General features: G+C 41.9%; 3 protein-coding genes across 5 annotated transcripts; 2 read left to right on the top strand and 1 right to left on the bottom strand.

Annotated features, from left to right (window-relative positions):
• The first annotated feature begins 1,788 nt into the window (after positions 1-1,788).
• Positions 1,789-13,647, top strand: mpp4b (MAGUK p55 scaffold protein 4b). The gene is made up of 21 exons (XM_055166464.1): positions 1,789-1,915; positions 2,553-2,674; positions 3,902-3,979; positions 4,063-4,146; positions 4,346-4,477; positions 6,507-6,588; positions 7,638-7,723; positions 9,009-9,080; positions 9,159-9,355; positions 9,844-9,902; positions 10,444-10,461; positions 10,766-10,807; positions 10,885-10,905; positions 11,007-11,021; positions 11,154-11,195; positions 11,293-11,469; positions 12,203-12,283; positions 12,350-12,443; positions 12,559-12,667; positions 12,749-12,883; positions 13,380-13,647. Exons 1-21 carry the CDS (start codon positions 1,858-1,860, stop codon positions 13,563-13,565), a joined length of 1,890 nt encoding a protein of 629 aa, XP_055022439.1. The 5' UTR covers positions 1,789-1,857; the 3' UTR covers positions 13,566-13,647.
• A 16-nt stretch (positions 13,648-13,663) lies between these two features.
• LOC110175616 (zinc finger protein 271-like) lies at positions 13,664-20,395 on the bottom strand. The gene is made up of 5 exons (XM_020941820.2): positions 19,915-20,395; positions 17,517-18,713; positions 15,945-15,981; positions 15,254-15,615; positions 13,664-14,588 (listed from the first exon to the last, which is right to left on the bottom strand). The coding sequence occupies exons 1-5, from the start codon at positions 20,313-20,315 to the stop codon at positions 13,766-13,768; spliced, it is 2,820 nt and encodes a 939-aa protein (XP_020797479.2). The 5' UTR covers positions 20,316-20,395; the 3' UTR covers positions 13,664-13,765.
• On the top strand, positions 20,271-25,911 carry LOC110175644 (transmembrane protein 237B-like). 3 transcript variants are annotated; one of them, XM_020941851.2, is made up of 13 exons: positions 20,271-20,557; positions 21,114-21,145; positions 21,238-21,251; positions 21,323-21,382; positions 21,485-21,616; positions 23,591-23,684; positions 23,761-23,915; positions 23,988-24,114; positions 24,456-24,647; positions 24,919-24,992; positions 25,083-25,170; positions 25,446-25,567; positions 25,640-25,911. In XM_020941851.2, exons 1-13 carry the CDS (start codon positions 20,525-20,527, stop codon positions 25,699-25,701), a joined length of 1,185 nt encoding a protein of 394 aa, XP_020797510.1. In that variant the 5' UTR covers positions 20,271-20,524; the 3' UTR covers positions 25,702-25,911. The 3 variants fall into 3 exon arrangements, with proteins under 3 accessions (XP_020797510.1, XP_055022428.1, XP_055022434.1); XM_055166453.1 differs by having other exon boundaries at positions 21,473-21,616; XM_055166459.1 differs by lacking the exon at positions 25,640-25,911 and adding an exon at positions 24,233-24,296 and having other exon boundaries at positions 21,473-21,616.
• The last annotated feature ends 101 nt before the right edge of the window (positions 25,912-26,012 follow it).

Here is a 26,012-nt window from a genome sequence, read left to right as displayed (position 1 = left end):
CTCTGTGCTGCTGAAAGAGTTAAGAAGATTTGTGAAGTGGGCAGCAGCCGGTGCACAGTGCCCGTGGTGCAGCTCTGTTTCCGGTCACACTGGCCTCGGAGGATTAGAAGGATCGGGCAGATTACAGACCAGCAGAGCGGTCATCTGTGCACGACTCTCCACTGTCCACAACTCAGAGGGGGACCCGGAGCAAGGTGGAGGTAAGACACAACAACTGAGCACATTGTTTTCCCAGTAGGTTACTGTGAATGTGAGGAGAAAACCTGAGCAAGACCTGAGCCAGAACTGATATAGGACTGAACCAGGACTGAACCAGAACTATACTAGGACTGAACCAGTACTAAACCAGGACTAAACTTGGAGTAAACAAGTAGTGAACCAGTACTAAACCAGTACTAAACCATTACCTAACAAAACAAAACAAGGATTGGACAAGGACGTATACAAAGCTGAACTTAGTCTAAACCAGGTCTACAGTAAGTCAAAAAAAAAAAAAAAGGTAACTAAACCAGTTCTAGGCTTGTTATATTTGGGTAAGATTTCAGCTTAATTACCTAGTTGTAACAAGACTGAATAACAGACCAACTAATTTTGGTCCAACAAATATATACACATTTTGAATAGCTATTACCAATGTTTATCAATGTGTTGTTTGTGATGGTAGACTAAGGATAAATAACCTCCACCAGTGCAGTGACAATATTTGAATTTTAACATGATGCAGGTAACAGTAAAACAATTAAATATATGTACTTTTCAATTCAAGCTTTATATTTGTATTGTGGTCACAGTGACACATAAACAGTGCATTAACTCTGTCACTGCTCTCTCCAGTCTACCCATAATACCCTCCTGCCTGGGTAGCCCTGCTGCTCTTAAGGAAAGCCACTGACCCCTGACCCCCCCCCCCCCCACATTGACCTCATCTTCAAAGCCCACCTCCACTACAGCAGTCACTCAGCTCTCAGTTGCCATGACAACTCAGATGATAGACACTCCCTGTCCAAACATGCTGAAAGCACAGATACTTAATCTAATGTAGTGTAATAGTGTTACCAACAGCCATGATCATATAGGATGAATTAGAAGTGTAGAATTAAAGGCTATGATATGCGTGAATTTCAACAAATAAACAAATAAAAAATAATAATAAAATGCAGTGGCACTGTTGAAATAAAGTAATTATGAAAAAGAAAACGCATAGTACATTGAAAGTATGGTAATTACAGGTCAATTACTAATGTAATAATAATAACAATAACAATAATATTTTTTATATTGTATTATGTATTTTTCTGTTTTATTTTGACTTGCACATATACATTTATATAATCATGTCTTATTTGACACTATCTCTTTATCTTTTTGCCACTTATTTAGAATTTATTATTACCATTTCTATTTTTACACTTTGTTATTATATTATATTGTGATGTGTGAGCTCCTGTGTCCAAATCATTTCCCTTGTGGATCAGTAAAGCTTGTCTAAGTCTAAAAAACTATTAAAGCCTCACAGTGTAACTTTTGGCTGTTAAAGGTGATCTAAAATAAAAGCATATTTGTTTATTTTCCATTTTAGATATTTTTTTATTTTGAAAAACAGAAAAGATGCCTTACTGTGAGCAGACTCAATGGAAATGTTGTTTCTTTGGCTGTAATGTTCCATAGTAAGTAACTTTTTCCTACTGATCTATCTCCATGGGGAATGTTCCGAAGTATGGTTCTAACTTTCTGTTTCTATGGAATTCTGCAGGTGACGTGCCTCTTCCGGAAAGTTTCATGATGTTACTTTATAATCAGCAAGCCTTTCTTTCTCTTCTGCAGTTGGTGAAGAGCGGAGCGGTTGCCGGGGCGACCATGCGTCAGGCCGTGGAGGCACAGGTGCTGTCCCCTCACTGTGAGCTGGGGGAGCAGGGTCAGTCCACACTACCTGCACAACGCACTATTTATCACTTTGTTTGTGGTGACTAAAATTGGTATACACACTAAATTCATGGGGACCTGCATACTTTATGAGGACAAAAATCAAGTCCCACTTGCAAAAGTACTATTATTATGTCATCAACTAAATAAGGTGACCAGATTTTCTAAATAAAAAAACTGGGACATCCCTGGTTTGTGGTGGTTGGTAATAATAAAATTGCGCAACAAGTGCGTAATTAAGGAAAATTGTTCTGCACTCGGCCCTAATGTGAGTCAGTATAGTCACATTATCTTTGTGTTTTGGTCATTTTTAAGCAGATTTTTTTGTAATTTACCAAACAAATGACAATTTATGCCTCTTTACTGTTGGCAGGGATCAAATTGGTCAAAAATAGGGACACCTGGGTATAAACCTGGGACAAATCAGTGGTTTTGTATAAACCTGCTGGGACAGGGGACACAGGCTCAAAACTGGGATTGTCCCAGGTAAATAAGGACATCTGGTCTCTCTAGTGCTAAAATAAGTTATGGTTTAAGGAAGGTTAAGTAGTGACTAATGTCCCCAAGAAGCATAGAAACCCAACATGAATACTCCAGTGCGGTCTAATTCCTGGTGCGTATTGTTTCAGGCCTAAAGCAGGTCCTCTCTGATGTCCTGGAGGAGGTGAGACGCTCTCTACACCAGGACATAGACGGAGCCCACATCATCCACAGTCTGCTCAACGCTCCGTGGCTCCAGTCTCTGCTCAAGGTCGGATTCACAAAAAAACAACCTATTATTTAAAGATGCACTCTGTAACATTTTCTGATGGAAAGTCTGCAGCCTGCTTGTCACGATGGAGATGTTATTTCTTGCTTATTATAAAAGTGAAAAAATGCATAGCACACTCAGATAGCCGATTTATTTTTTTTGTTAAATAACGTTTTAAAAAAAAAAAAGTCATCATAAGATCATTTTTCTTGCTTTGGACCACACTACACAAAATGGTTACAGCCCAGGTGCTCATATCCAATGAATGGGAGGTCCCAAAGTGATGTCACCCAGTGAGATCAGCCCACTCTACAACAAGAAAACAACAGTTAGACATTTCCATTAAAAAAAAAAAAACATCTTAGGTCAAAGTCCAATTAAGTCCAAGAAGAGCAAGAAGCATAAGTTGGTGAATCCAGAAGTGCTCTCTTTTTGATGAGCATTTCCAGATAAGGCAGAGAAAGGATGGTTGAAATCTACAAAATGAGCTGCCACAGGATAGTTCATGTTTTTACATCTGATGGTGCTCCTCTGCTCTGCAATACTAAGTGTTTTCAAATCCCTGCTTGTTTTCCTCTCAGAGGCTTTACCACAGGAGCAGGTGATCATATAAATGACAGATTTAGTATTGCAGGATAATATTCCTTTGATCATTATTTCTTTTCCAGTGTGAGGTGCTTAAAACTGTTAGTGATAGTGTAGTTACACAGACTGCACCCACCACAGTGGTGATTTCCATCAGGAATAGGAGTCAAAATAGTTTGAAGTGATGTCTGGTTTGTGAGGAAGGTAGAAATGTGCGAGTCTGTCTCTAAGGTTTCTTCCTCTTTTGTACACCACTAGGGGGTGCTCTTTAAAAGCCACACCCAATGAAGGGTCAGTTTGTAATATATGCCAATGTTCAGTTATGATGTTTTTAAGTTGTTCTGCAGGTTTTGAATACATAGTTGAGAATATAATCTATTTATTGACATTTCTGGGGGGGTTGACCCTAAGAAAATCAGACCTTTGTTTACATTTAACCTTTGTGGAAGCATAATTCAAAATAATTATAACCTCTTGGTTCAAAGTTTGTCATCATATTGCTATTTCTTGCTAATGGCCTAGTATGTTCTATAGTATGGCATGAAAATTATCTATCGCCACTGAAACAACGCGCCACCTGTATTTACAATTCAAAACTATATCCCCAGAACCACACTGACTCTGTTGTCCTATTGTTTCCAGGTATATGAATGTCTGCAGAGGTACAGCACCACATCCCCAGCTCCTGCTCTGGACTGTGCCTCTGGACTGTCCCTTCAGGTCCAACATTTGTGCGTCTCACCATCTCCAAATGCTGTCCACTCCCGTTTGACCTGAGGAATGTTCTCTTGTCCTGTGCACAGGTGTTGATAGAGATCCGAGCGCTGCAAGATTGTTCAGAAGATGCTAGAGAACTGTACCGTCTTATGAGGCAACCGCATTTACAAGTACTCCTTTGTCTTCCAATTACAGTTACAATAACAGTTACTTTAAAAAACATAGATTAACTGACAGAGGTCACCAGATTTTTCCTGTGCTGTAAAAACACACCAAAAATCAGATCTAACTGCAGGGTTATCTGATTACTCAAGTTATCTGATTTATACTGGCTGTGTCTTTTCTACATCCACTGTCCTCGTGTCCCAGGCTGTGCTCTCGGCTCATGACTCGGTAGCGCAGAAGGACTATGAACCGGTGCTTCCTGCTCTGCCGCAGGAGCTGCCTGATGATGAGGAGGCCACCCGGATCGTGTGTTTGGTCAAAAACAAGCAGCCCTTGGTGAGTGCCCACTGTCCTGTCTGGTCCAGTTTCCATGGTAACACTCTACTGTAGAAATTAACACACTATTGAGTGGTTCATTTCTACATAATGTTAGTCACATTATGTAGAAAATAATTTTGAGTGAATCCTTGTATTCCACTGGAGGATTCATACAGTTTGGGTGTACTTATATTATTGCAGTACTGTATTTGATCTCTCCACTTGTCCCACATAGATAGATAGATCTATCGTTTGTTAAGTTTTGCAGTGTTGTGAATCCTCTTCTTGTTAGAATAGTGTTCAAACCTGTGGTGTGTGTCAGTTTTGCATTCAGCAGAGCTCCTGTAGTGAGTTCCTCTCCCACAGTCCCACACGAGGTCTCTACAGAGAGAACCGCCTTGCTCCAGAACTCTGTGAACACTTTGTGAGCGGTAAGACAAACCCAGGCAGAGCTCATGTGGCCTTCATGTGCATTAAGCAACTATTACAATCTGCATCATCGTCGTCATCATCGTTATCATCATCGTCTTTTTCACTGTCTACTTCATCTTCATTATCTTCACCATTTTCATCAGCATCTTGATCCACTGAATGATCAGCTGAGTTCGTCATCTTCAATCTTCAGTTACATGTTTTTAAAGGTGCCCTGTGTAAATATTCCGGCAGAGGGTTTGCCGTTGCTTGCCTCTATGGAATTACTGCCTAGAATGTTCCACCATATGGTTTTTAACTCTGTTTATGTATTTCCAAGTGGCAAGCAGGCCAGATTTAGAAGTCAGAGTTGTGGAGAGGCGAGCCCTCATTGTAACAATTCATATTTTCAAGATATTTTTAATCAGCACCTGTAAGTGAATTAATGATTAACGAGACAGAAATGCAAGCTATATGGGTTTAATGACATACTGTAGCACATCTAAGGCAACTCAATAGCGTATCCATGGAAACAAGCAGGTATACAGATCCCCTTACGCAGCACACCTTTAATGTAATTGTGTTTTTCTTCTTGGAGACAACATTAGGGAGTGGCCGAACCACGTCTCCAGAAGTACTCATCTGTTGGAGCCCTGTACTGGCACTCCCTACTGCCCTGGAACAATTTACCACCTCCAGAGCCCCCGCCCTTGCACAGCCCCTCCCAGCCCCACACACACCCACTATAAGACTCCCGATGAGAACCCGAGGGAGAGTTTGGACCAGCTGAGAGCCTGTGTGCAGCGGGCGGTCTCTGCGATGGAGGGCAGGGCTCAGGATTTGAAAGTGTTGGCGGACAGAATGACCACTGCCGCTGAACACATGAACCGGACCGTACAGGACAGCTCCCAGGCCCTCATCCTCCTCACGCAGAAGGTGGACAGTCTTCAAGGAATATTGGCCACTAAATCTGATCGGTGGATCGAATAGCCTTCACTGTCACTGCCTTCAGATCGTGGAGTCCATTTGCTCAGAGACTGCTGCTTTGGAACGCTCAGAAACAGGACCCTCATCAGAACAGAGTTAGTTAGAGTTGGTTTTCCTTGAAGGGTGGCCTGTACTTGATTGTAATTTTTTCTGGTTAAGATGAATGGCATTTGTTATGCAATGTACTGTAATTATGAAAAAATAAGAAGAAAACTGAAAAACATAACCTATACAGTTTACATTGCAAGCATTTTGTTAGGGACACCACCTTTTTGTCCAGTCAGGTACATTGTTTGCAAAGAAAATGGGAGAATATTTCTTACGCCATCCCAGACAGTTGACTCTGTCATAGTGCATTTTCAAAGTAATCACCCTGCATAAAGTGGATCAAGATTGATGATAACTGTGTGGCAACAACTGTATGACACTATCCCACACAGTTGTGTTATGGGGCTAAACATTCAGACTCAAACATGTTCCTGATTCTTTTTTCAAAATCAGGTACAGGCCCTCGGAGACTCCTCTTTTTCCTTTGGTTTTCGATCTGGTCTGGTTGTCGAAATTGTTACTGTGAGAAATGCCTCCCTCTGTTTGCTGACCCTTAGTTTATCATTCAGACATAATATCTCGTAATTCATCTGATTTTTAGGGTGCCACAATAAAGAGGAATGAACTCACAGGGGAGATTTTTGTGGCCCGAGTCATACATGGAGGCCTGGCTGACCGTAGTGGTGAGTATGTGTAATATTATGAATAGAAAGACTTTATTGTCATTATACACAGTATAATGAGATGCAGAGCTGCTCCTTCAAAGTGCCTAAATAAATAAATAAAAATAATAACAGTTCTCAGTGCAAAGTTGAGTTCAGTATGGTGACAGCTTTGGGGAAAAAGCTGTCCCTGAGCCTATTTGTTCTGGCTGGTATAAACCTGAAGTGCCAGACTGCCAGAAGGCAACAGGTTGAAGAGGTAGAAGCCGGGGTGTGTATTGTCCTTGATGTTCCTAGCCCTGCTGAGACAGAGGGAGTCATAGATGGTGGATGTGGAAGGCAGAGGGCAGCCAATAATGTCCTGTGCAGTGTTGGTCACCCTCTGCAGACGCTTCCTGTCAGCCTCTGTGCAGTTAGAGTGCCACACTGTAACAGCAGAGGTCAGCAGGCTCTCAATGGTGGAACGATAGAACGTCACCAGCTGGTTGTGTTTAGTTGCTCCTTCCTGAGCACCTCAGGAAGTGCAGCCACTGCTGGGCCTTTTTGGCCAGTGCTGAGGTGTTGACTGACCAGGAGAGAGCCGCAGAGATGTGAACCCCAAGGAATTTGAAGGTCTCCACTCGTTCCACACTTTGGCCATTGATGTACAGGGAGTCAGAGGTGGCTCTGTTCCGCCAAATGTCCAGGATTAGTTCCTTAGTCTTGGTGATGTTCAGTGCCAAGTTATTATTTGCACACCACTCGCTGAGTTTCAGGACCTCATCTCTGTAGGTGGTTCATTCCCCTCTGTTATCAGCCCCACCACCGTCATGTCATCAGTGAATTTGACAATGATGTTCTTTGGGTGGGTGGGACTGCAGTCGTGCGTGTAGAGAGAGTAGAGGAGTGGGCCCAGCACACAGCCCTGGGGGAAGCTGGTGTTGAGAGTGCGGATGGACGATAGGTGGGGACCCAGTTTCACCTGCTGGGGTTGATTGTCCAGAAAGTCCTTTATCCAGGAGCAGGTGGATGGTGGGAGCTCCAGGTTGGCTAACTACACTGTGCACTCCTCTGCTGTTTGTGTTGTACAGGTCTGTTGCATGCAGGGGACAGGATCATGGAGGTCAATGGCTTTGTGGTTAATGGGATGGAACCAGAGCAAGTCATCCAAGTGGTGGTACGGCAGTCAGTCACTATTGTGCGTAGTTTTTCCTAGGGTGACCAAACATCCCCATTTACCTGGGACAGTCCCAGTTTTGAGCCCTGTGTCCCCTGTGCCAGCACATTTATCCAAAACCACTGATTTGTCTCAGTTTTATATAAGAAATGTCCCAGATATCCCTATTTTTGACCTTGATCCCTGGCAATAATAAAGAGAGGCATAAATTGTCATTTGTTTAGGTAAAATACAGAAAAGCTGTACAAAGAAAATGTGACTATACTGACTCACATTAGGGCTGAGTGCAGAACAGTTCTCTGCAATTAGGCACTCATTTGACAGTTTTATTATTACCAACCAACCCAAACCAGGGATCTCCCAGTTTTTTATTCTGAAAATCTGATCACCCTACTTTTTCCAATACAACATCCAATATTTGTCTTGCCACTATTGGCAATAATTGATATTTTCAGATTTTAAATCCACAGCAAGGCCCACAAATGTATATGCTTAGTAATGTTCACAAAGTAACATTTCACTTTTCTTAAAGGTGCACTTTTATGGTAGCTGGTCCATCAGATGCTATTCTCGACGTTATTGCTTTGTCTTGATTCTTTCATGGTGTTAAACCTTTCTACCTTCATAGAGACCAAATCAGATCAAGTTACAGGTCAGATCTGTGGAGACGCAACCCCGCTCACAGTCAGAATGCTTGTTTTTCTAGGTGTTTTTGAGCTATAAAACCACTTGTACTTAAAAAAAAAAAAGTAATGTAGAGCTATTTAATGTCATACTGTGGAACATTCCAGGCAGAGCAATGATATCTCCACAGAAACCAGCAGGTGACGGACCCCAAATCAAAAAGTTACATAGTGCACCATTAAAATACCACAAAAAGTATTTATTTGGGGTATAAAATAATTAATTTCATGGACGTATTTTGCATAATTGCTCTTCTAATTCCTTTTTTTTTTTTTTTTTCCTTTTTAAAGAATTTTTTAAAAAGACAAAGCTAATACATGGATCACACATGGTCACACTGGGGCATCTTAGGAAAAATGCTAGCACCAAATATGGGCAAAATTTCCAATATCATTGCAATACGATGCCTGGGGAACTCGCCGATATCACCAATATTTGATCCGACATACCAAATTTTTTCCCCCAGTATGCAGTGGATATATTTACACTGTATATTATCATTTGATAAAGAAAGTTGAGTATTGAGCAATACTAAATAAGACTAATCCAGTATTGTATTTAATATATTTGAACCCCTCTGTTGTGTAACTTCTCTCAGCAGGCTTGCTCCCAAGGCACCATCATGTTCAAGGTCGTACCCATCACCGAGCGCCCAGTCCACAGCCAAACCATGGTCAGACCCTCTCTATCTCTACTCCCCTTCACCCAGATTCTGTAACCCACCTCTCCCCTTTCCCCTTCTGCCCCACAGATGTACGTGCGGGCGATGGCGGACTACAACCCCCAGCTGGACCTTGCCATCCCGTGTCCAGATGCTGGGGTGAGCTTCTTAAAAGGGGACATCCTGGAGATAGTAGACCAGACGGATGCACTGTGGTGGCAGGCCAAGAGGCTGCCCAGCTCCAGCTTTTGTGCTGGTCTCGTGCCCTCCACAGCTCTGCTCAAACGGTCAGGAAAGAGATGTTGATGTTTGCTACAGTATATGCAAGTATTTTCTGATATATGTTATAATGTCGTGTACTGAAAAAAAAATAGACCAAAGAAATAGACATGGAATTGTGTTTTGTTCCTCACGTTTCATATACAAATCCAGTATATTTAGCCTGTTCCACCTTGTGATGTCATATGGTAATGAGGTTTTTAAACTCTGGGTTTTTAAACTCCATATACCTGCACTAGAATCATTTGAATGATTTAAGCCCTGGAATTTCCAAACTCTTCTGAACAAAAAGAGCTGTTAACTTGAAAATGACTGCTTCATGACATCACAGGGTGGTGCAGAGCACTTTGAGCATTTGATATAAGAATGAAGAATCCAGGGTTACTCAAACATGTGTGAATGAAACAAAGCACAACTCCAGGTCTGTTTTTGATGAGATAACATTATGACATGTCTTGAATAATATAGGACCTTTAAGTGACATGTGCTCCTACAGGAAGCAGAGGGAGTTTTGGTGGTCCCAGCCTTATCAGCCACATGCCTGCATCCACACGTGTAAGTTTTTTTATTATTATTATTATTATCATCATTATCATTATTATATGATGGATACTTTTATGAATGAATGCTTAGACTTGAGCAGGTAGTAGTAAAGGGACATTATGGTAAATTAGGCAGTTTGAGAGGCTGAGGAGGTTGATATTTTTGCTGCTGCGGTGGAGATGTAGCAGAAGGTTTAGGGAGTGCGTTTTAGTGATACGATATCAGTGGCATCTGTTTCAATCTGATATAATATTATAACAAGTAGTGCTATATCTGTCTAATTAAAATGCAAATAATTTTAATTTGGCATATTATAGGCAATTATTATTTTCACTCCACCCTGGTTTGAACTGTTCTAAAAATGGCAGTATTTGCAGAGAACCTAAAATACATACAATCATAAAACTGCAATTTTCTGAGAAATTTTAAGTTGACTTTCACATGAGAATCAGTACTTTGAGTCATGACAAATTCTAATTAAATGTATTCTTTAATATTATATGACAACATAATCACTCACAAAACTTTTGTTTTGTCTTCATGCTTTTGAAAGTGAGCACTGTGGAGGAGGGTAAGTAGCTAAATGGGGACAGGATTTGGTATTTTCCATTAAAAAAAAATGTCATTGAATCACATTATTTTACCTACAAACTTCATTATTACATTGCATTTATTCAACAATTACAAACCTTTAGCTGCTCCCGTCTCAACACTATAGACCTATTCATGGGTTTCAGCTTCCTGATATATATGACATTTTGAGGAGTTTTGCCCATTCAAAAGATAAATCTAAAGATGTATCACTCTGAAATCCATGGAATATAATGCTGCATTTCCATATGAGCCTCATTAACATTGTGCATACCTCTCTACAGAGGAGGACTCAATGGCAATTGATGACAAATGTGTGGAAGCAGGTGGGTACTGTTTGGTCTGATAGTCCAGTCAATGGGATTTTCATGTGATTTTTATTGGTCTCATGTTTCTTTTTCAGATGAGGAGGCATTTGAGTCTGGTATGTAGAGTGTGACCTGCATGCCTATTTACAAAGTCCTTTTACATGGAACAATTTAAGTATATATTTTTTCCTTTTTAATGCTTTCTGACTGGATATAGAAGAGCTGAGGCAGGGTAAGATGGTTGGGTAAAAGCTTGGACAATATGGGCTCAAAAAATATTAATTTGTGTTTTGTTTTACTTATAATGTAGCATTTTGTAGTTTTGTACCATATCTGTTTGGGTGAATAAATGTCAATTTTTTAGAGGAGGATGACATCAGTACCAGCAAAGACCAGCTGTATCTGTGTAAGTACTGACATATAAACTTTGATGACTATTTAGTTTAATAGTTTCAGTTTCATCTGAGCTCTGCTAACTCTGATTTGAGTGTATCCTTTTTCAGCTGGTTTCAGGAGGAGTATGCGTCTTTGTCGACGGCGTTTCCACACCTCTGTGCAGCCCTCCTGTCAGCCCCAGTGTCTCAGCAGCTGCTGCTACAGTGCCCTCTGCAGTCCCTATGAAGAGGTGGTGCGGTACCAGCGCAACTCTGAGGACCCTCTGCGACTGGTGGCACTGCTGGGTAATGAGCACTTCACATCTCTGTTATTAGGTTCTTTTTTTGCCCATTTTGGGTATTGGCATTGCTTCAGAGCGTCGTGGATGATCTGTCTTCCTCCTGTTTGTCTGTTTGCTAGTGAGCAGTCAAAACAGTCAAGTATAAAAACAAACTCTTGGTCTGAAAGAAGAACCTAATAACATAAATTATCGACCAAATGAGCCTCATTGGACTACTTCGCATCTGTATTTCTGGGTTTCAGGTGACATCACAACATTATAGGCCAGTAATATTTAACACAGACAGGGGGCAAGATTACAAAATTATACTGTACAATATAATTGCAAATGGCAAAGTACAATGTTATCAATGGGAAAATCTGGCTCCTGCCCCCATCTGAGAGCATGACATCATTACATCACTGTCCATCTCCGCAGATTTGACCTGTAACTTGGCCTGGTGGCATCACCTGATTGTCTCCATGGAGATACAGGAACTGAATACCATACTATAAAACATTCTAGTCAAACAATAATGAGACAAGAAGGTGATGGATGCTCTACTAGAAAATTTACACAGTGCACCTTTAAGTGCCAGACTACATTTTGAATTAATAAAGTTTTGTATTTACTAACTGAAAATTGATATATGACTAAATCCTGTATCCTGTATTCGTACCGTCACCCCACCAAAGTTAAATGATTTACTTTACAATGTATATTTGACCTGCCTCAGTTAAAGACTTTTATTCCCCCAGGTGCACCCGGTGTGGGGGTGAATGAAATGCGACGCCGTTTGATAGACACAAACCCACAACTTTTTCTTGGCGCTATTCCTCGTAAGTTTTATTGATTTATTCACTTATTTATGATTTACATTAAAATTAAATGTGACATTTTTTCAGATACCAGTCGGTTGCCACGGGATTATGAGGAGTCAGGCAAAGAATACCATTTTGTCAGTCGAGAAATCTTTGAGAACATGATCCAGAGTAACAAGTGAGCACAAGCACAATTCTCCTTAGTTTGAAACATGTTGAACAGTAAATATTAGCTCTGTTGTCATTCATGGTCATATCTTGTCTTTTCCTATTTCATTTCTTCAACCCCACAGGTTTCTGGAGTATGGGGAGTTTAAAGGGAACTATTATGGTACCAGTAGTGACTCGGTGAGGGAGGTTTTGAACAGCGGTAAGATCTGCATTATCGACATCGAGCCCAATGTAAGATTTTTCACAAATTGTTGATAAATGCATAATGAGGATCATTAATGGATGCACCTCTCACTGTCCACCGGTCTTCAGGCTCTCCAGGCGGTGCGGACCCCCGAGCTGAGGGCCTACGTGGTCTACATCAAACCCCCGTCTGCAGAGCAGCTAAGACAGACCAGACACAGCGCGCAGATCCTCACCAACTATTACGCCACACGACTCTTCAAGGTACCCAGCAGACACTATTCTGTACACACAGCTATCCAAAAAACGAATAATTATTAACGGTATGTTCACACTCCCATTGTTGATTTGGTATGGTCTCGTTTTAATCCTGATCTAGTCCAGTTTAGTCCCAATCATTTTCAAGTTTTTTGAAAAAGTATTAAATGTGTGAATAGTACAGTAATTTCAGGTATATTGTTAAAAAGAAATACCTCTGACATTGCAATATGTAACTTTTCTGGTAGGGAGTCCATCCCCTGCTTGTTGGGATGTTTTTGCTTTCATGTTCTTGCTTGGAATGTTCCACGGTATGGCAATAACCTACATCAACCTTGTATTTATTCAGTTTTGCTCAAAAATACATTGGAAAACCATTTCTTACGGGGCGGGGTCACCTCTCCCCACCACCTTGGCCTGGTGCTGTCACCTGCTTGTCTCCCTACAGACAGACCAGTTTAATTCCATACTGCAGAACATTCATTCTGCAACTTTTCCACAGGAGGAGGACTTCACAGAGCTGGAAGATTCAGCGCGGAAGCTGGAGTTACATTTCTCTCAGTTTTTTGATCACGTGGTTGTCAACGAGGACCTCCAGGAGTCCTGTGCCCAGCTGTGGTCTGCTGCCACCCGGGCACAGGAGCAGCCACAGTGGGTCCCTGCCTGTTGGATACGCTCACACTTATAAACCACTATTGTGTTTGACTGAACCAGGTGCAATGGAAATTTTGTCTTTTATTTTACTTTATTGTTCACATAAATAAAGGAAGAAAACATGGCCGTCAGTTGTTTAAGTTTATAAAAAATTTTAATTTATAAAAATATTGAAAAACTAGAATTTCAAAAACAATGATATTCCTAGAACAAAAACAGTGTTGCTGAGTGTTTTCATAAATGCACTGGCATGAGAGCATCGTTTAAACCCTGTCTAACACACTGAACAGCTGCATGTTTCTTTAAGTGCCTCTTGAGTGCAGATGCATATGTGTACACTTTTTTACAGACTGAACAGCTGTAAGGTCGCTCCTCTCTGTGCGTTTTCATGTGGGCGTTCAGATTCCCCTTTAAGGCAAAGGTTTTGTCACAGGTTGAACAGCTATAAGGTTTTTCCCCAGTGTGTATTCTTTGATGTTTATCTCGGTCAGAACTGGAAAGAAATGCTTTCTCACAGAATGGACAGTTGTAAGGCCGCTCTCCCGTGTGAGTTCGTCTGTGGGCAATTAGACTTGTGTTTTGGGAAAAAGTTTTCTTACAAATCGTACAGCTGAATGGCTTTTCTCCTGTGTGAATTCGATGGTGTCTGTTAAGCTGATGCTTTTCCCTAAATCTCTTTTTACAAACAGAGCACTGGTGTTTCTTCTCTTCTACTCCCTCAGCTGTTCCATAGTTCATAGTGGTGCTGGTCTCTGGTGCAGAATTGTATTTGGGGGATGGATCGGAGTTTTGTGGAGTTGTGCTTCCGGATCTGATCTGGACTTGGTTGCAGTGGTCTCCATCAGCCTCTGTGTCCATCTGTGCAGCTGAATGGCTGAATGCAGCTCTCCAGTCTTCACCAGTGTCAGTGGAGTGCTCTGTATCTCCTTCAGTCTCTGAGTATAAATGTAGCTCTGAGGTGATGTCCTCTCCCTGGATTTCCTCTCTCTGTTCAGTTTGTACAAGCAGTGAGGACTGTTCTCTTTCCATGTATGCAACACTGGACTCTGGAACAAGCCTGGAAAATACAGTACATATATTATAAACATATTAAGCAACATATTGGGGGGCACCTAAAATTAATATTGTTCAACTGCAGATTTGTTGTAAGATAGCAGGTCTTGGGTCTAGACCAGGCATGTCCAAACTATGGCCCGGGGGCCACAGACTAATTTTTCTTGGCCCTCAAGCTTCCAGGTGAATTGGCCCAAATTACCTTGCATCATTTAAATATTTTTTTTTACTGCAAGTTTTTTGAAAATCTACCTTGATAAAGCTCATATTTAATATTTATTTTGTGGTTTTAAGGATCTTAGCATGAATAAAGACTGATGGCTCATTCAAACATGTTAAACATGCACATATTTCAATTATTTCCCTGTACTGAGCCCCAGTCTACGGCCCTCAATCGGCCCTCTGCTTCATCTGTGTTTAGATATGTGGCCCTTGATGAATAAAGTTTGGACACCCCTGGTCTAGACAGTAATATAAATGATCAGGTTCCATATTTGGGAATTTACCTCTAATATTTCATGTCAAAACAATGAAATCAATAGGAAAAACTGTCCTTTGCCCCACATCTGGAAGGATAATCACATTCTAAAATCTGAGAACCACCAATTGCATCTGTGGTGCTTAAACACACAGTTATTGCAGTTCTGTGTTTAAATGTGTGATCCTTACACTGGCTGCTGCTCTTCCTCCTGCTTGATACACTCCTCTTTAACCTGTGGAATCCATAGACTCTCATGCTTTAATCCAGGGCCGGGAGAGGGAGTGTGGAGACTTGCTCTGAGCTGCAGGACGCTCGGGCTCAGACCCGAGTCCGGGGACTTAGATTGTTTCCTCTGGTTCTCCTCTTTGGAGCGGCGCAATTCCTCCTCATATTCCGCTATTGTTCTCTCAAACAGCGCAAAGATCTCCTCCGCAGCTGCACTCAGCCGCTCATTCACCAGAGCTCTCAGTCTTTGGCCTTGTTTAGACATTTTCAGTGCAGTTTTTAGATTTGCCGTCGTCGAACCACAGTGACCGGAAAACTTTTTTGCCTAGTAGAGGATGGCGTCACTTCCCTTGTAAACATCCGGCTACGGCGTCGCCGACAGCGGTCTCAAATGTATTATTAGTATTTATTATTTTCAGATACAAACAAAAACAGTACCTTGTAAAAGTATACAGTGCACATGAAAATAAAATAAATGCATAAAAACACAACAGTAAATAAAAACATTCACATATAAAAGGGGCAGTTTCAAAGCTCTAATTTAAAGGGATAAATTTAAATTACGGGTGGGGTTAATTACGATTAATTAATTACAAAAAAGATAATGCATTAAAAATATTAACGCATTCTATCAGTTCTGGTTCGAGTACAAACAAGAGGTGTCAGCAGCCCAAACTCCAACATATGAAGGCTTCAGGAAGAAAATGAGTAGATGAGTAAGGAAAATATTGGTATGCGATTAATTGAGATAAATTCATTACAAAGCCTGTAATTAATTAGATTATATAGAGTTGGTCCAGTCACACTGAGTAATCTAGGGTGACCATATTTTCAAAATAAAAAACTGGGACATCCTAGGTTTAGGTTGGTTGGTAATAATATAATTGTGAAACAGTGTGTAATTAAGGAAAATTGTTATGCACCGCCACTAATGTGTCATATTTTCTTTGTGTTTTTGTCATTTATAAGCAGGTTTTCTGTATGTTACCTAAAACAAATGACAGTTTATGCCTCTCTTTACTGTTGACAGGGATCAAATTGGTCCAAAATAGGGAGACCTGGGACATTTCTTGTATAAAACTGGGATATATCAGTGGTTTTGGATAAATCTGCTGGGACAGGGGACACAGGGCTCAAACTGAGACTGTCCCAGGTAAATAAGGACGTCTGGTCACCCTAGAGCAGTGCTTCTCAAATAGTGGGGCGCGTCAAGGGGGGCGCGTTTGACCTCGGGGAACATGCTTTTTTATTTTTTTATTTAGATTTTTTTTTACTGTCTTAAGGGCCGTTCACACCAAAGCGTCAAAAAACGCCTTGACGCCTCTATTTGGAGTCTTTGCATTTGAGTTTAGACGCCCCCGACGCGCGTCTTTGACGCCGTGGACGAACGGGACAAAAATACTTGACGCGCGTCCGTTGCCCTGGAAACAAGAGCCCGGTCCCGGTCTTTTCCCGAAACAATGTCAGACCAGACTGAGAGAGTGTTTTTATGACATAAAACATCAGCGGAGGAGATCGGGTCGACGACTGGGGCGTATATATATTTATACTCCGCTAATGACACTGGATCAGTCCCGGTCTAGTCCTGGTCTAATACCGGTCTGGTCCTGGTCTAATCACGGTCTAGTCCCGGTCTAGTCCTGGTCCAATCACGGTCTAGTCCCGGTCTGGTCCCGGTCTAGTCCCGGTCTAATCACGGTCTAGTCCCGGTCTAATCGTAACTTCATAATGCGGCTTTTCTTCCCTTAGACCATTATAATTTATTATTTTATTTAAATCTTGGTCACAAATCACTGAGCTCTGTAAATAAAAGAAACACAAAAGTGAATGATTTACAAAAAACATTTCTCTGCTGGACCTGTATGTAGGCTACTTGGGGTGAGCAGGGCAGATCACAACTGAACCTTCTCACTATAATTAGTCGTAGCAAATATTCACTAGCATTTATTAATTGTTTTATGTTGCACCATATGAGTCAATTCCTAGTTTGTGAATTTTCAAACAAAACATCAGATGAAATTCCTGGAACACTCCTAATAGCTGTATGTAGTGTCTTAACATATTCTAACATATTTTTTTCCTATTGATGTATTATTATTAGAGTCCTATTGTATTCCTTTTGTTGGTGGAGTTCATATTTGAACCGCATTCTATTCCACTGAAGCTTATTTCCTATTATTGTCATATGTCCACTAAGGTGAGCACTTTGTTTACAGTCTTTCTTACAGACTGCACAACTGTAAGGTCACTCCTGTGTGTGTTTTCATGTGGCTTTTCAGAGCATCCTTTGTAGTAAAGGGTTTGTCACAGATCAAACAGCTGTAAGGTTTTTCTCCAGTGTGTATTCTCTTGTGTCTATCTAGATCAGAGCTGGTGAGAAATGCTTTCTCACACAATGGACAGCTGTAAGGCCGCTCCCCTGTATGAGTCCTTCTGTGTATAACAAGACTTGTGTTTCGAGCAAATGTTTTCATACAAACTGAACAGCTGAATGGTTTCTCCCCTGTGTGTATCCTCATATGTGTCTGGTAAGTAGATGATTGGGTAAATTCTTTCTTACACACTGAACAGCTGTAAGGTCTCTCAGCTAAGTGTGTCTGTATGTGCTTTTTGAGTGCTGACTCATCTGCATATTCTTGCTTACAAACAGAACATCTGTAAGGTCGCTCTGCTGTATGGGTTTTAATATGGCCTTGCAGAGTACCCTTTAAAGCAAAGGTTTTGTTGCAGGTTGAACAGCTGTAAGGTTTTTCCCCCGTGTGTATTCTCTGATGTTTATCTCTGTCAGAACTGGTGAAAAAAGCTCTCTCACAAAATGGACAGCTATAAGGCCGCTCCCCTGTGTGAATTCTTCTGTGTGCAACTAGACTTGTGTTTCGGGCAAATGTCTTTTTACAAAATGAACAGCTGAATGGTTTCTCTCCCGTGTGTATTCTCATATGTGCATGGTAAGTAGATGACTGGGTAAATACATTCTTACACACTGAACAGCTGTAAGGTCTTTCTCCTGTGTGAATTCTAAGGTGTCTTTGAAAACTCTGTTTTGTCTTAAATCTCTTTTTACAAACAGAGCACTGGTGTTTCCTCTCCTCTACTCCTTTAGCTGTTCCATAATTCATAGTGGTGCTGGTCTCTGGTGCAGAATTGTATTTGGGGGATGGACCTGAGTTTTGTTCACTTGTGTTTCTGGCTCTGATCTGGACTTTGTTGAAATGGTCTCCATCATCCTCTGTGTCCATCTGTGCAGCTGAATAGCTGAATGTAGCGCTCCAGTCTTCATCAGTGTCACGGGAGTGCTCCGTATCTCCGTCAGACTCTGAGTGTAAATGTGGCTCTCCCTGGGTTTCCTCTCGGTGATCAGTTTGTTGCAGCAGTGAGAACTCTTCCGGCTTCGTATAGAGACCACTGGACTCTGGAACACATCTGAAAATGCATCCCAATTACTCAGTTAGAAAATGTACATATATTAAAGCAACATTAAGCATCCATTCATTTCTTCTACTTTATCAGGGACTGGGTCGCAGAGGTAGCAGTCTGAGCAGGGACGTCCAGACATCAGCCAAAAGACATAGTCTGTCCTGGTGGGACATGCGTTGCTCACCTCCTCAAGGAGATGTTGAGAGGGCATCCGGAACAGATGTTGTCCGAGCCACATCGCTGGTTTCTCAACATGGAGGAGCACCGGCTCTACTCCCAGATTCAAACTCATTTTGCATCTAATCTTGTCCTTTTGGTCATTACCCAAAGTTCATGACCATAGGTGAGGGAAGGAACGTAGATTGACCATTAAATCAAGAGCTTTGTCTTAAGACTCAGCTCCCTCTTCACCACAACGGTCCAATACAGTGACTGCATCAATACAGACGTTGCACTGATCTGCCTGTCAATGTTGAAGGTGTCGTTGTTGTTGCATTGCAAGTGCATGTTGCAAGTCCTGGTTCACTGGGGCCATCAGGACACCATCATCTGAAAACAGCAGAAATGACACTGTGAGGTCCCCATACCGGACCCACTCTAGCCCCTGACTGCGCGTAGTATTTCTGTCCACAAAAACAATGAACTGAAATAGTCCCAAAGGGCAGCCCTGGGGATAAATGCACTGACTTACTGCTGGCAACGCGAACACAGCTCCTGTTGTGTCCATACAGTGACTGGACAGCCTGGAGCAAAGGGACCCAGACCCCGCAAGGGACACAGTGACACATCTTTTTTAGGTCCACAAAACACATGTGGACTGACTGGACGACTTCCATGTACCCTCTATCCCTGATGGGGAGCATAAAGCAGGCATCGTGTCCAACACGAAAACCACACTGCCCGTCCTGAGTCTGAAGTTAGCCTATCTCCTCAACAATGCACTGAAATAGACCTTACTGGGGAGGTTGAGGAGTACAATCCCCCTAGAATTGGAAAACAGCCCTGTTCCCTTCCTCACATTCTGACCCCAGTCCCAGGCCTGGCCCCAGGAGCTCTGCCTGTGCCACACCAGGCAACATCACGTTTCTAATTACTGAACTTGAAAGTTTAAACCACATATGTCTCCACGGGCTCCGTTCTGCATGATGAGCCCCACACACTGTTATTCCCGTTAAAAGTTAGATGTGTTTAAATGTTTGATCCTTACTCTGGGAACTGCTCTTTCTCCTGCTTCACGTTCTGTTCCTCTGCCTCTTCTTTAACCTGTGGACTCCCTGTCCTCTCATTCATCAGTCCGGGGTCAGGAGAGGGAGTGTGCAGAGTCGCTTTGGGCAGCAGGACCCTCGGGCTAAGAACCGAGTCCAGGGCTCCCTGTTTCCTCTGGTTCTCCTCTTTGGAGTTGCGCAGTTCCTCCTCATATTCCGCTATCGTTCTCTCAAACAGCACAAAGATCTCTTCTGCAGCCGCACTCAGCCGCTCATTCACCAGAGCTCTCAGTCTTTGGCCTTGTTTAAACATTTTTATGAAGCTTAGCTTTAGCTTCGAGTTAACCACACTGACCGGAAACTTTTCATGCCTGGAGTATGACGTCACTTCTTTTGTAAACATCCGGTTAACAACGGGGTAACGGTTCAGCTAGCTTCACCGCTAGCAGTGTGAATAAATGAATCTCATCTGTTTTTATAATTATTGCTTATGATGGTTAATTTCAACGTTTGATTAAAGCATATAGGAGGCCAATTAAACATCCTTCCAATGTCTGTAGTAATTAGCGATTAGTCATTTGGATTTAGTTTTGCTTGGTTTATCCACAGAAAATGCGTCCCAGAGAGCTCCCTCCTCTTCCACAGGTCAGTATTTCACTCTTTTCACTTCAGTCATTCATTGAGGCTAAAATATGAACCACTGCCAAACTCCTAACTAGTCATCAGCCACTATCTCATTAACCTTTTAAAAAGTTTAAATTACACGGGCGCAAACCATAAACCAGACTAAAACTAAAACATCTGTAATCTGACATTCAGAGTCAGTGGCAACTTCCACCACTAAATGTGATGTCATTAAACACTGCCTAAGGGTCTACAAAAGGATTTACCGTCTTCTACGCACCACCACAGAATAGTTTATTAAAAACATTAGACCCTACTGTTGTCACTTGGCTCATTGAGTCACAGAGCCTGGCTAATCTTAGGTCTTAGATGAGTGGTGCACGCGTTTAGACTAGGATTTATCAGGCTATTTGTAGCTTTCCTCACTCTTACTAGTAGTCGGTCACTACTTTCTCACCGGAACATGGCTAGAAAGATTGTAAGTTATTTGTCACTAAATATAGCCATACTAAATTATGTTAAACCTGTTTATTTGTTTTAGTTAAAGTAAAACTGATTGGTGTGGTTTTTTTCCCAGAGAGGACAGAGAACTCTTCCTACCATGCCCAGGTTGGTTTATTGTCGATATATTATTGCAAATTATCTTCTAAATACTAACTTTTTCTCTTTTGCTTTTCTGTTGGCACATGTTGTCTCTACAGTGAAGATTCTGTTGGTAAGTTCATTTGGAATGGCTCATCAGTCTTATCGCCATGAAAAAGGTTTTATGTGTACTTGTACTTACAGGAGAAGCACCCAAGCGCAAAAAGAAGAAATTGAGAAAGCAATTCACAGTGGATACCGATGGTAATGACATGCCACTAACTACTAAAAATTGTTCTGCTTAAAAATGATCATTTATTATGTTGTCTGAATGCATTATTGTAATTTGTACAGCTAATGTTACAGATGGGGCCGTTGAGATGCGAGGTGTGTCCAGTTCACAGCTGTCTGATCCTGGGGAGCACCTTCCCTCAGATTCCCACCCTGACCCAGCCCCACAGAAGAGTAGGAGGAAGAAGAAGAAGGCAGCCACCATAGGTAACATTAAGGCTGCATTAACATGTAAACACACATTAGATCACATCACAATTTCAAAAGCTGCTGGCGTAAGTCTATCATTTCAATTGCAAAAAGCAGGCTTGGCTTTGACATACCAAACTATTTTTATGACTCTAGATATGAAACTGTACTCTTACTAGGGATGGGCATTCGATGAAATTTTCTTAATCGATCGTCGGAAGAATTAACGATCGATTATCGATTAATCATTAACGTTTTTATATTAAAATGATCATCATTATTATTACTATCTGCACTACTAATCTGCATAAATAAATTCAACTTTACGACATATAAACCGTAACGACTCTAGAGCCACATCAGCTGTTTGACATTATAACGTGTTTAATTCATTTTTGCGCAACTCTCACAGAAATGAAACTTAAAACCGCATCGCTAATTTGCATAAACTCAGCGAAGATAAAAATACAGCTCGTGTCGCTGATGCGGTCAATTTCTGTCGGATTAAAAGACATGATTCAGTAGAATACAGGTTAGTGTGACCAGATTTGCGTTTGTCAAAACCAGGACACTGTATGGGGGGTAGGAGGTTGGGACTCGTCATCGACATTGCGCGACTATCACCTGGAAAGGCTTTTTCCCACTGGAGACCGAAACATATGTTCCTGCTTTGTACACTGTGCACAAGGACTCCCACTTGTCCCGAACGCAACAGAAAGCGTGGAATTTCTTGTACAATCATCGTTAAATACACATTTGTGCTTCGGCACGCTGCAGGCTGACCTACTGTTTGTGTTTGCTCGCTCCTTCTGAGTGCAGAGAGCTACATGTACGGACCCCTGTTTGGTCATGCTACGCACAGCAACCTACATTCGGTTTGTCGATTAAAATGAACGTAATCGATGAAATTCTTAATGATCAATTATCGATTAATCATGCCCATCCCTAACTCTTACAGTGTGAAAAAGTATAGAGATATTGGACACATACATAGTGATAGAGGACACATACAAGTTTTTCTCATTCTCAGTATATGGACATCCTATGCCTCATGTGAAAGCTTAGAACTTCCAGAATCCATTCACTGAGCAGCACAGACTGCATTAGCACTGATTAAAGATTGGCTGCAAGTATTGGGGTTTAGGAACTGAGCATTCAGATCAGAGAGAGTCCTTTTAGTTTTAAGCCAGTTAGATTTCAGCATTGAAACTGTAATCCAATCTCTATTCTAATTTCTGATCGGATATTCCTCTTGAGAACCAAAATTACCAAACAACTTGGCCATCATGTCCAATCTTTTTGTAATTAAGAATAAATCAGCATTTTAACTGTTACCACTAAGAACTACCGTATTTTCCAGGCTATTAGGCGCTCTGGATTATAAGGCGCACTGTCATTAAATGGTCTATTTTCGAACTGTTTCACAAATAAACCACACCGGACTTTAAATGAAAAACAACACTTAGATGGCTCAGTCGTGTGTTCACGGTGACTCTGGGCTTTGTTCAGTTCTGGCATGTAGGGAGGGTGCTGTCTGGGACTGCTGGATTGTTGGCATGTTTGCAGTGGCTCAGTTGTTCAGTTGTGGCTAGAAGTGGCACATTGCAGTCACATTTTCGGTTCGTTCCTCTGTTCCATTCCTCCTTGGCGTGGAGTGATGAGTGTGGCTGTGTTTCGCTGCACGGTCGCTGTCTTCTCCATGTGTGTTTGCGTGTGCTGCGGGTGGTGCCGCTTTGTAGTTTACTGAAGTCGTGCTGGGACACCCGAGTGGATTCGTGTATAGAGCGCTCTTGCGGGGCGTGCAGTAGTTTTTTGATGGGGTTGGAGGTTTAAGAGCGCGACTAATAGCCTGGTAAATACGGCATATATAATTTGAACATGTCTATCACAGTTAGGAAAATGAAAATCTTACATACAGTCCCTTTAAAACCAGTAGTGCAATAGTGTTTGTTTATGAGTAGTTAATTGAACTCCTCCTTGCCTGTGTTCCAGACCTAGAAGATTACCAAGCAGACCTGGTGAACACAGAGGCTGTCGAGCAGAGCACTGAGGCAGTGGAGGTTGTCAAAAAAACAAAGAAAAAGAAGTAAGAATCGTAGGGTTGGCACAGTTTGGGTTAACATGGTGTATTGTGGGTTGACTTTTTGCTGTCTCTCTTACAGGAAACCCAAACACGCAGAGGTACCCCTGCCTGACGAGCTGACAGTGGAAGAGGATGACATCACCACAGATGGCCCACCTGCTCACCCCCACTTCATGTTCACAGCCCCCCAGACCCAGAGCCAGCCTGTGGCCAAAGTCTTTGTCGAGAGGAACAGTGAGTGTACTGAATTAATGTATGTTTTATCTGATGCAGCTTTATGTATTAAGTGTTTTGTGTGTGACCCAGGGCGGTTCCAGGCATCAGAGCGGGCCCGTGGGAGCCGCGGCAGTGAGCAGCTGGACCACATGGACCTGCAGCCTCTGGTTGTATGGAGCACAAGAGATGTGTCTGTGCGGCTGCACCAGGGCTTTAGGTAACTCCAGCACTTTCACTACACACTAGATTTTTACATACATTTTTATAAGCCCCATTCATTTGATATTTAGTAAAAAATTTTAAACAACCATCTTTATTTGTAAATACAATTTTAGGGCCAATTTAAAGGTGATCTATACAACTTTTTTGGTCTTGATGGAGCTGTTACTGATATGCCAGGTAAATGCTGTGGTCATACAGTGGTACATACATACAGTAATCTTGTTTCCTCCCTGTTTTTGTCTCATTTGCCTTCTGTACACCATATGTTTTAAGAAGTTTAACAAGTGTGTGTTTTATTAATAATATAGTAATAATAATAATAACTGGTGTTTGCAGGACGCTGGGGCTGTTCTGTCAGGGTTTTCTGGCAGGCTTTGCCATGTGGCACATAGTGGTGGTATATGTTCTAGCTGGACCACACCTGACCGCTCTGTCCAACCTACTGCAGCAGTACCATGGCCTGGCCTACCCTTGCCAGTGTCTGCTCTACCTGCTGCTGGTCCTCAGCACTGTGGGCGCCTTCGACCGGTAACTGCCCACCTGACCACTCAGTCTCGCCCTTTCTACAGGCATACCCTCACCTTCTGCAATACATAGACTCGTCCTCTGTGACATCTGTCCTTCCACAACACCAACCCCGCCCTATTCACACATAACCCCTCCTTCTGCAACATCATCTACATCCTCACTTGATCACTCAGACTAGGCCAAATATGTATGATTCCTAATGAGCAAAAGCACAATTTTTTTGATTGATAGGAACTATACTTTCTGTAGTCATGTCGGTGTATCTTTTTAGAGTGAATCTGGCCAAAGGCTCACTGACCCTGAGACAGCTGATGACCCTAGAGCCTGTGGCATTGGTCTCCTTCTGTAAGTCCACACTGTCACTGTTTACTAAGACACTGTTTGACCTGCTGCTCTAACCCTTCTCTGACCTTTCTCTGATCCTCCTGTCTGCAGTGTACTTCTGTGCTTTGATCCTGTCTCTGAGCCAGCAGATGACTAGTGACCGCATCAATCTGTATACATCATTCAACTCCTCTCTGTGGTGAGTACCCAGCTGAACAAATGCACTTACACCAACAGTAAATATATTCACTACTAGGTTATGAAGCTGGCAACACAAAACTAACTTTGGAACAAGTGATAAATACAAATACAAACTACTACAAATATACATAACTGATTTCTCAAACATGCATTTTAAGTTTTCATATTCTTTTTTTCACTTATTTTTTCATATTTATCTTGACCATCTTCAGGACAAATAGTGTTGCTGTTGCAGAGTTTAGTTTGACATGCGAAATGTGTGGTTCTCTGCAGGCTGACAGGCACAGAGCAGCAGACCCTACACCCCTGGGTCACAATCAACCTGGTGGTGGCACTGTTGGTGGGTGTGTCTTGGGTCTTCATCAGCACACAGCCTGACACAGACCACACTGAGGGTACGGACATAAAACTTATTCTATATGCATTTCCCTTTTTCCTTTATAACCTTGATCCTTGTCTGTGTGTAGTATTCCTGATGTCCATGAGGATAGAAGCGCCCAAAGAGGAGAAGTCAGAGATGACTGCCTAAATCACACTGCTTAAATATATTTATGTTCACTCAATACCTCAGCATTTGTTATGAATTTTGCACAGTTTTTTAGAATCTGTTCTTGTATATTTGTTTTTATTGTTCATAGTTCATATGTTTTCAATGTCCTTGCCTGTAACTGTCTATGTTCACCTTATGGCAGAATAAAACTGTTTTCTAAGACTCACACTAAAGCTCAAGGATACATTATACAGGCATTTGTCTTCAGCGTTTGTCCTGTCAGGAGCATTGGGTGCCACAGAGGACCCAGGGACCCAAAATCACGCCCAGTGCCAAGTGTGTATGTGTAG

This window comes from Boleophthalmus pectinirostris, unplaced genomic scaffold, assembly GCF_026225935.1.
Source record: "Boleophthalmus pectinirostris isolate CB_2022bp ecotype Guang Dong unplaced genomic scaffold, ASM2622593v1 HiC_scaffold_11, whole genome shotgun sequence".
Lineage (NCBI taxonomy): Eukaryota > Metazoa > Chordata > Actinopteri > Gobiiformes > Gobiidae > Boleophthalmus > Boleophthalmus pectinirostris.
Note: the sequence above shows the minus strand (reverse complement) of the source record. Positions and strands in the feature narration are given on the sequence as shown.

Coding starts and splice junctions, on each gene's coding strand:
- mpp4b (XM_055166464.1), top strand. CDS start 1,858: ATGCGTCAGGCCGTGGAGGCACAGGTGCTGTCCCCTCACTGTGAGCTG. Junction 1,916..2,552: donor CTGTGAGCTGGGGGAGCAGG/GTCAGTCCACAC, acceptor GTATTGTTTCAG/GCCTAAAGCAGGTCCTCTCT. Junction 6,589..7,637: donor AGGCCTGGCTGACCGTAGTG/GTGAGTATGTGT, acceptor TGTGTTGTACAG/GTCTGTTGCATGCAGGGGAC.
- LOC110175616 (XM_020941820.2), bottom strand. CDS start 20,315: ATGTTTACAAAAGAAGTGACGTCATACTCCAGGCATGAAAAGTTTCCG. Junction 15,982..17,516: donor ACCTTACAGTTGTGCAGTCT/GTAAGAAAGACT, acceptor TTCTTCCTGAAG/CCTTCATATGTTGGAGTTTG. Junction 15,616..15,944: donor TTGGGCTGCTGACACCTCTT/GTTTGTACTCGA, acceptor ATCCTCTACTAG/GCAAAAAAGTTTTCCGGTCA.
- LOC110175644 (XM_055166453.1), top strand. CDS start 20,525: ATGCGTCCCAGAGAGCTCCCTCCTCTTCCACAG. Junction 21,617..23,590: donor GAAGAAGGCAGCCACCATAG/GTAACATTAAGG, acceptor CCTGTGTTCCAG/ACCTAGAAGATTACCAAGCA. Junction 25,171..25,445: donor TCATTCAACTCCTCTCTGTG/GTGAGTACCCAG, acceptor GGTTCTCTGCAG/GCTGACAGGCACAGAGCAGC.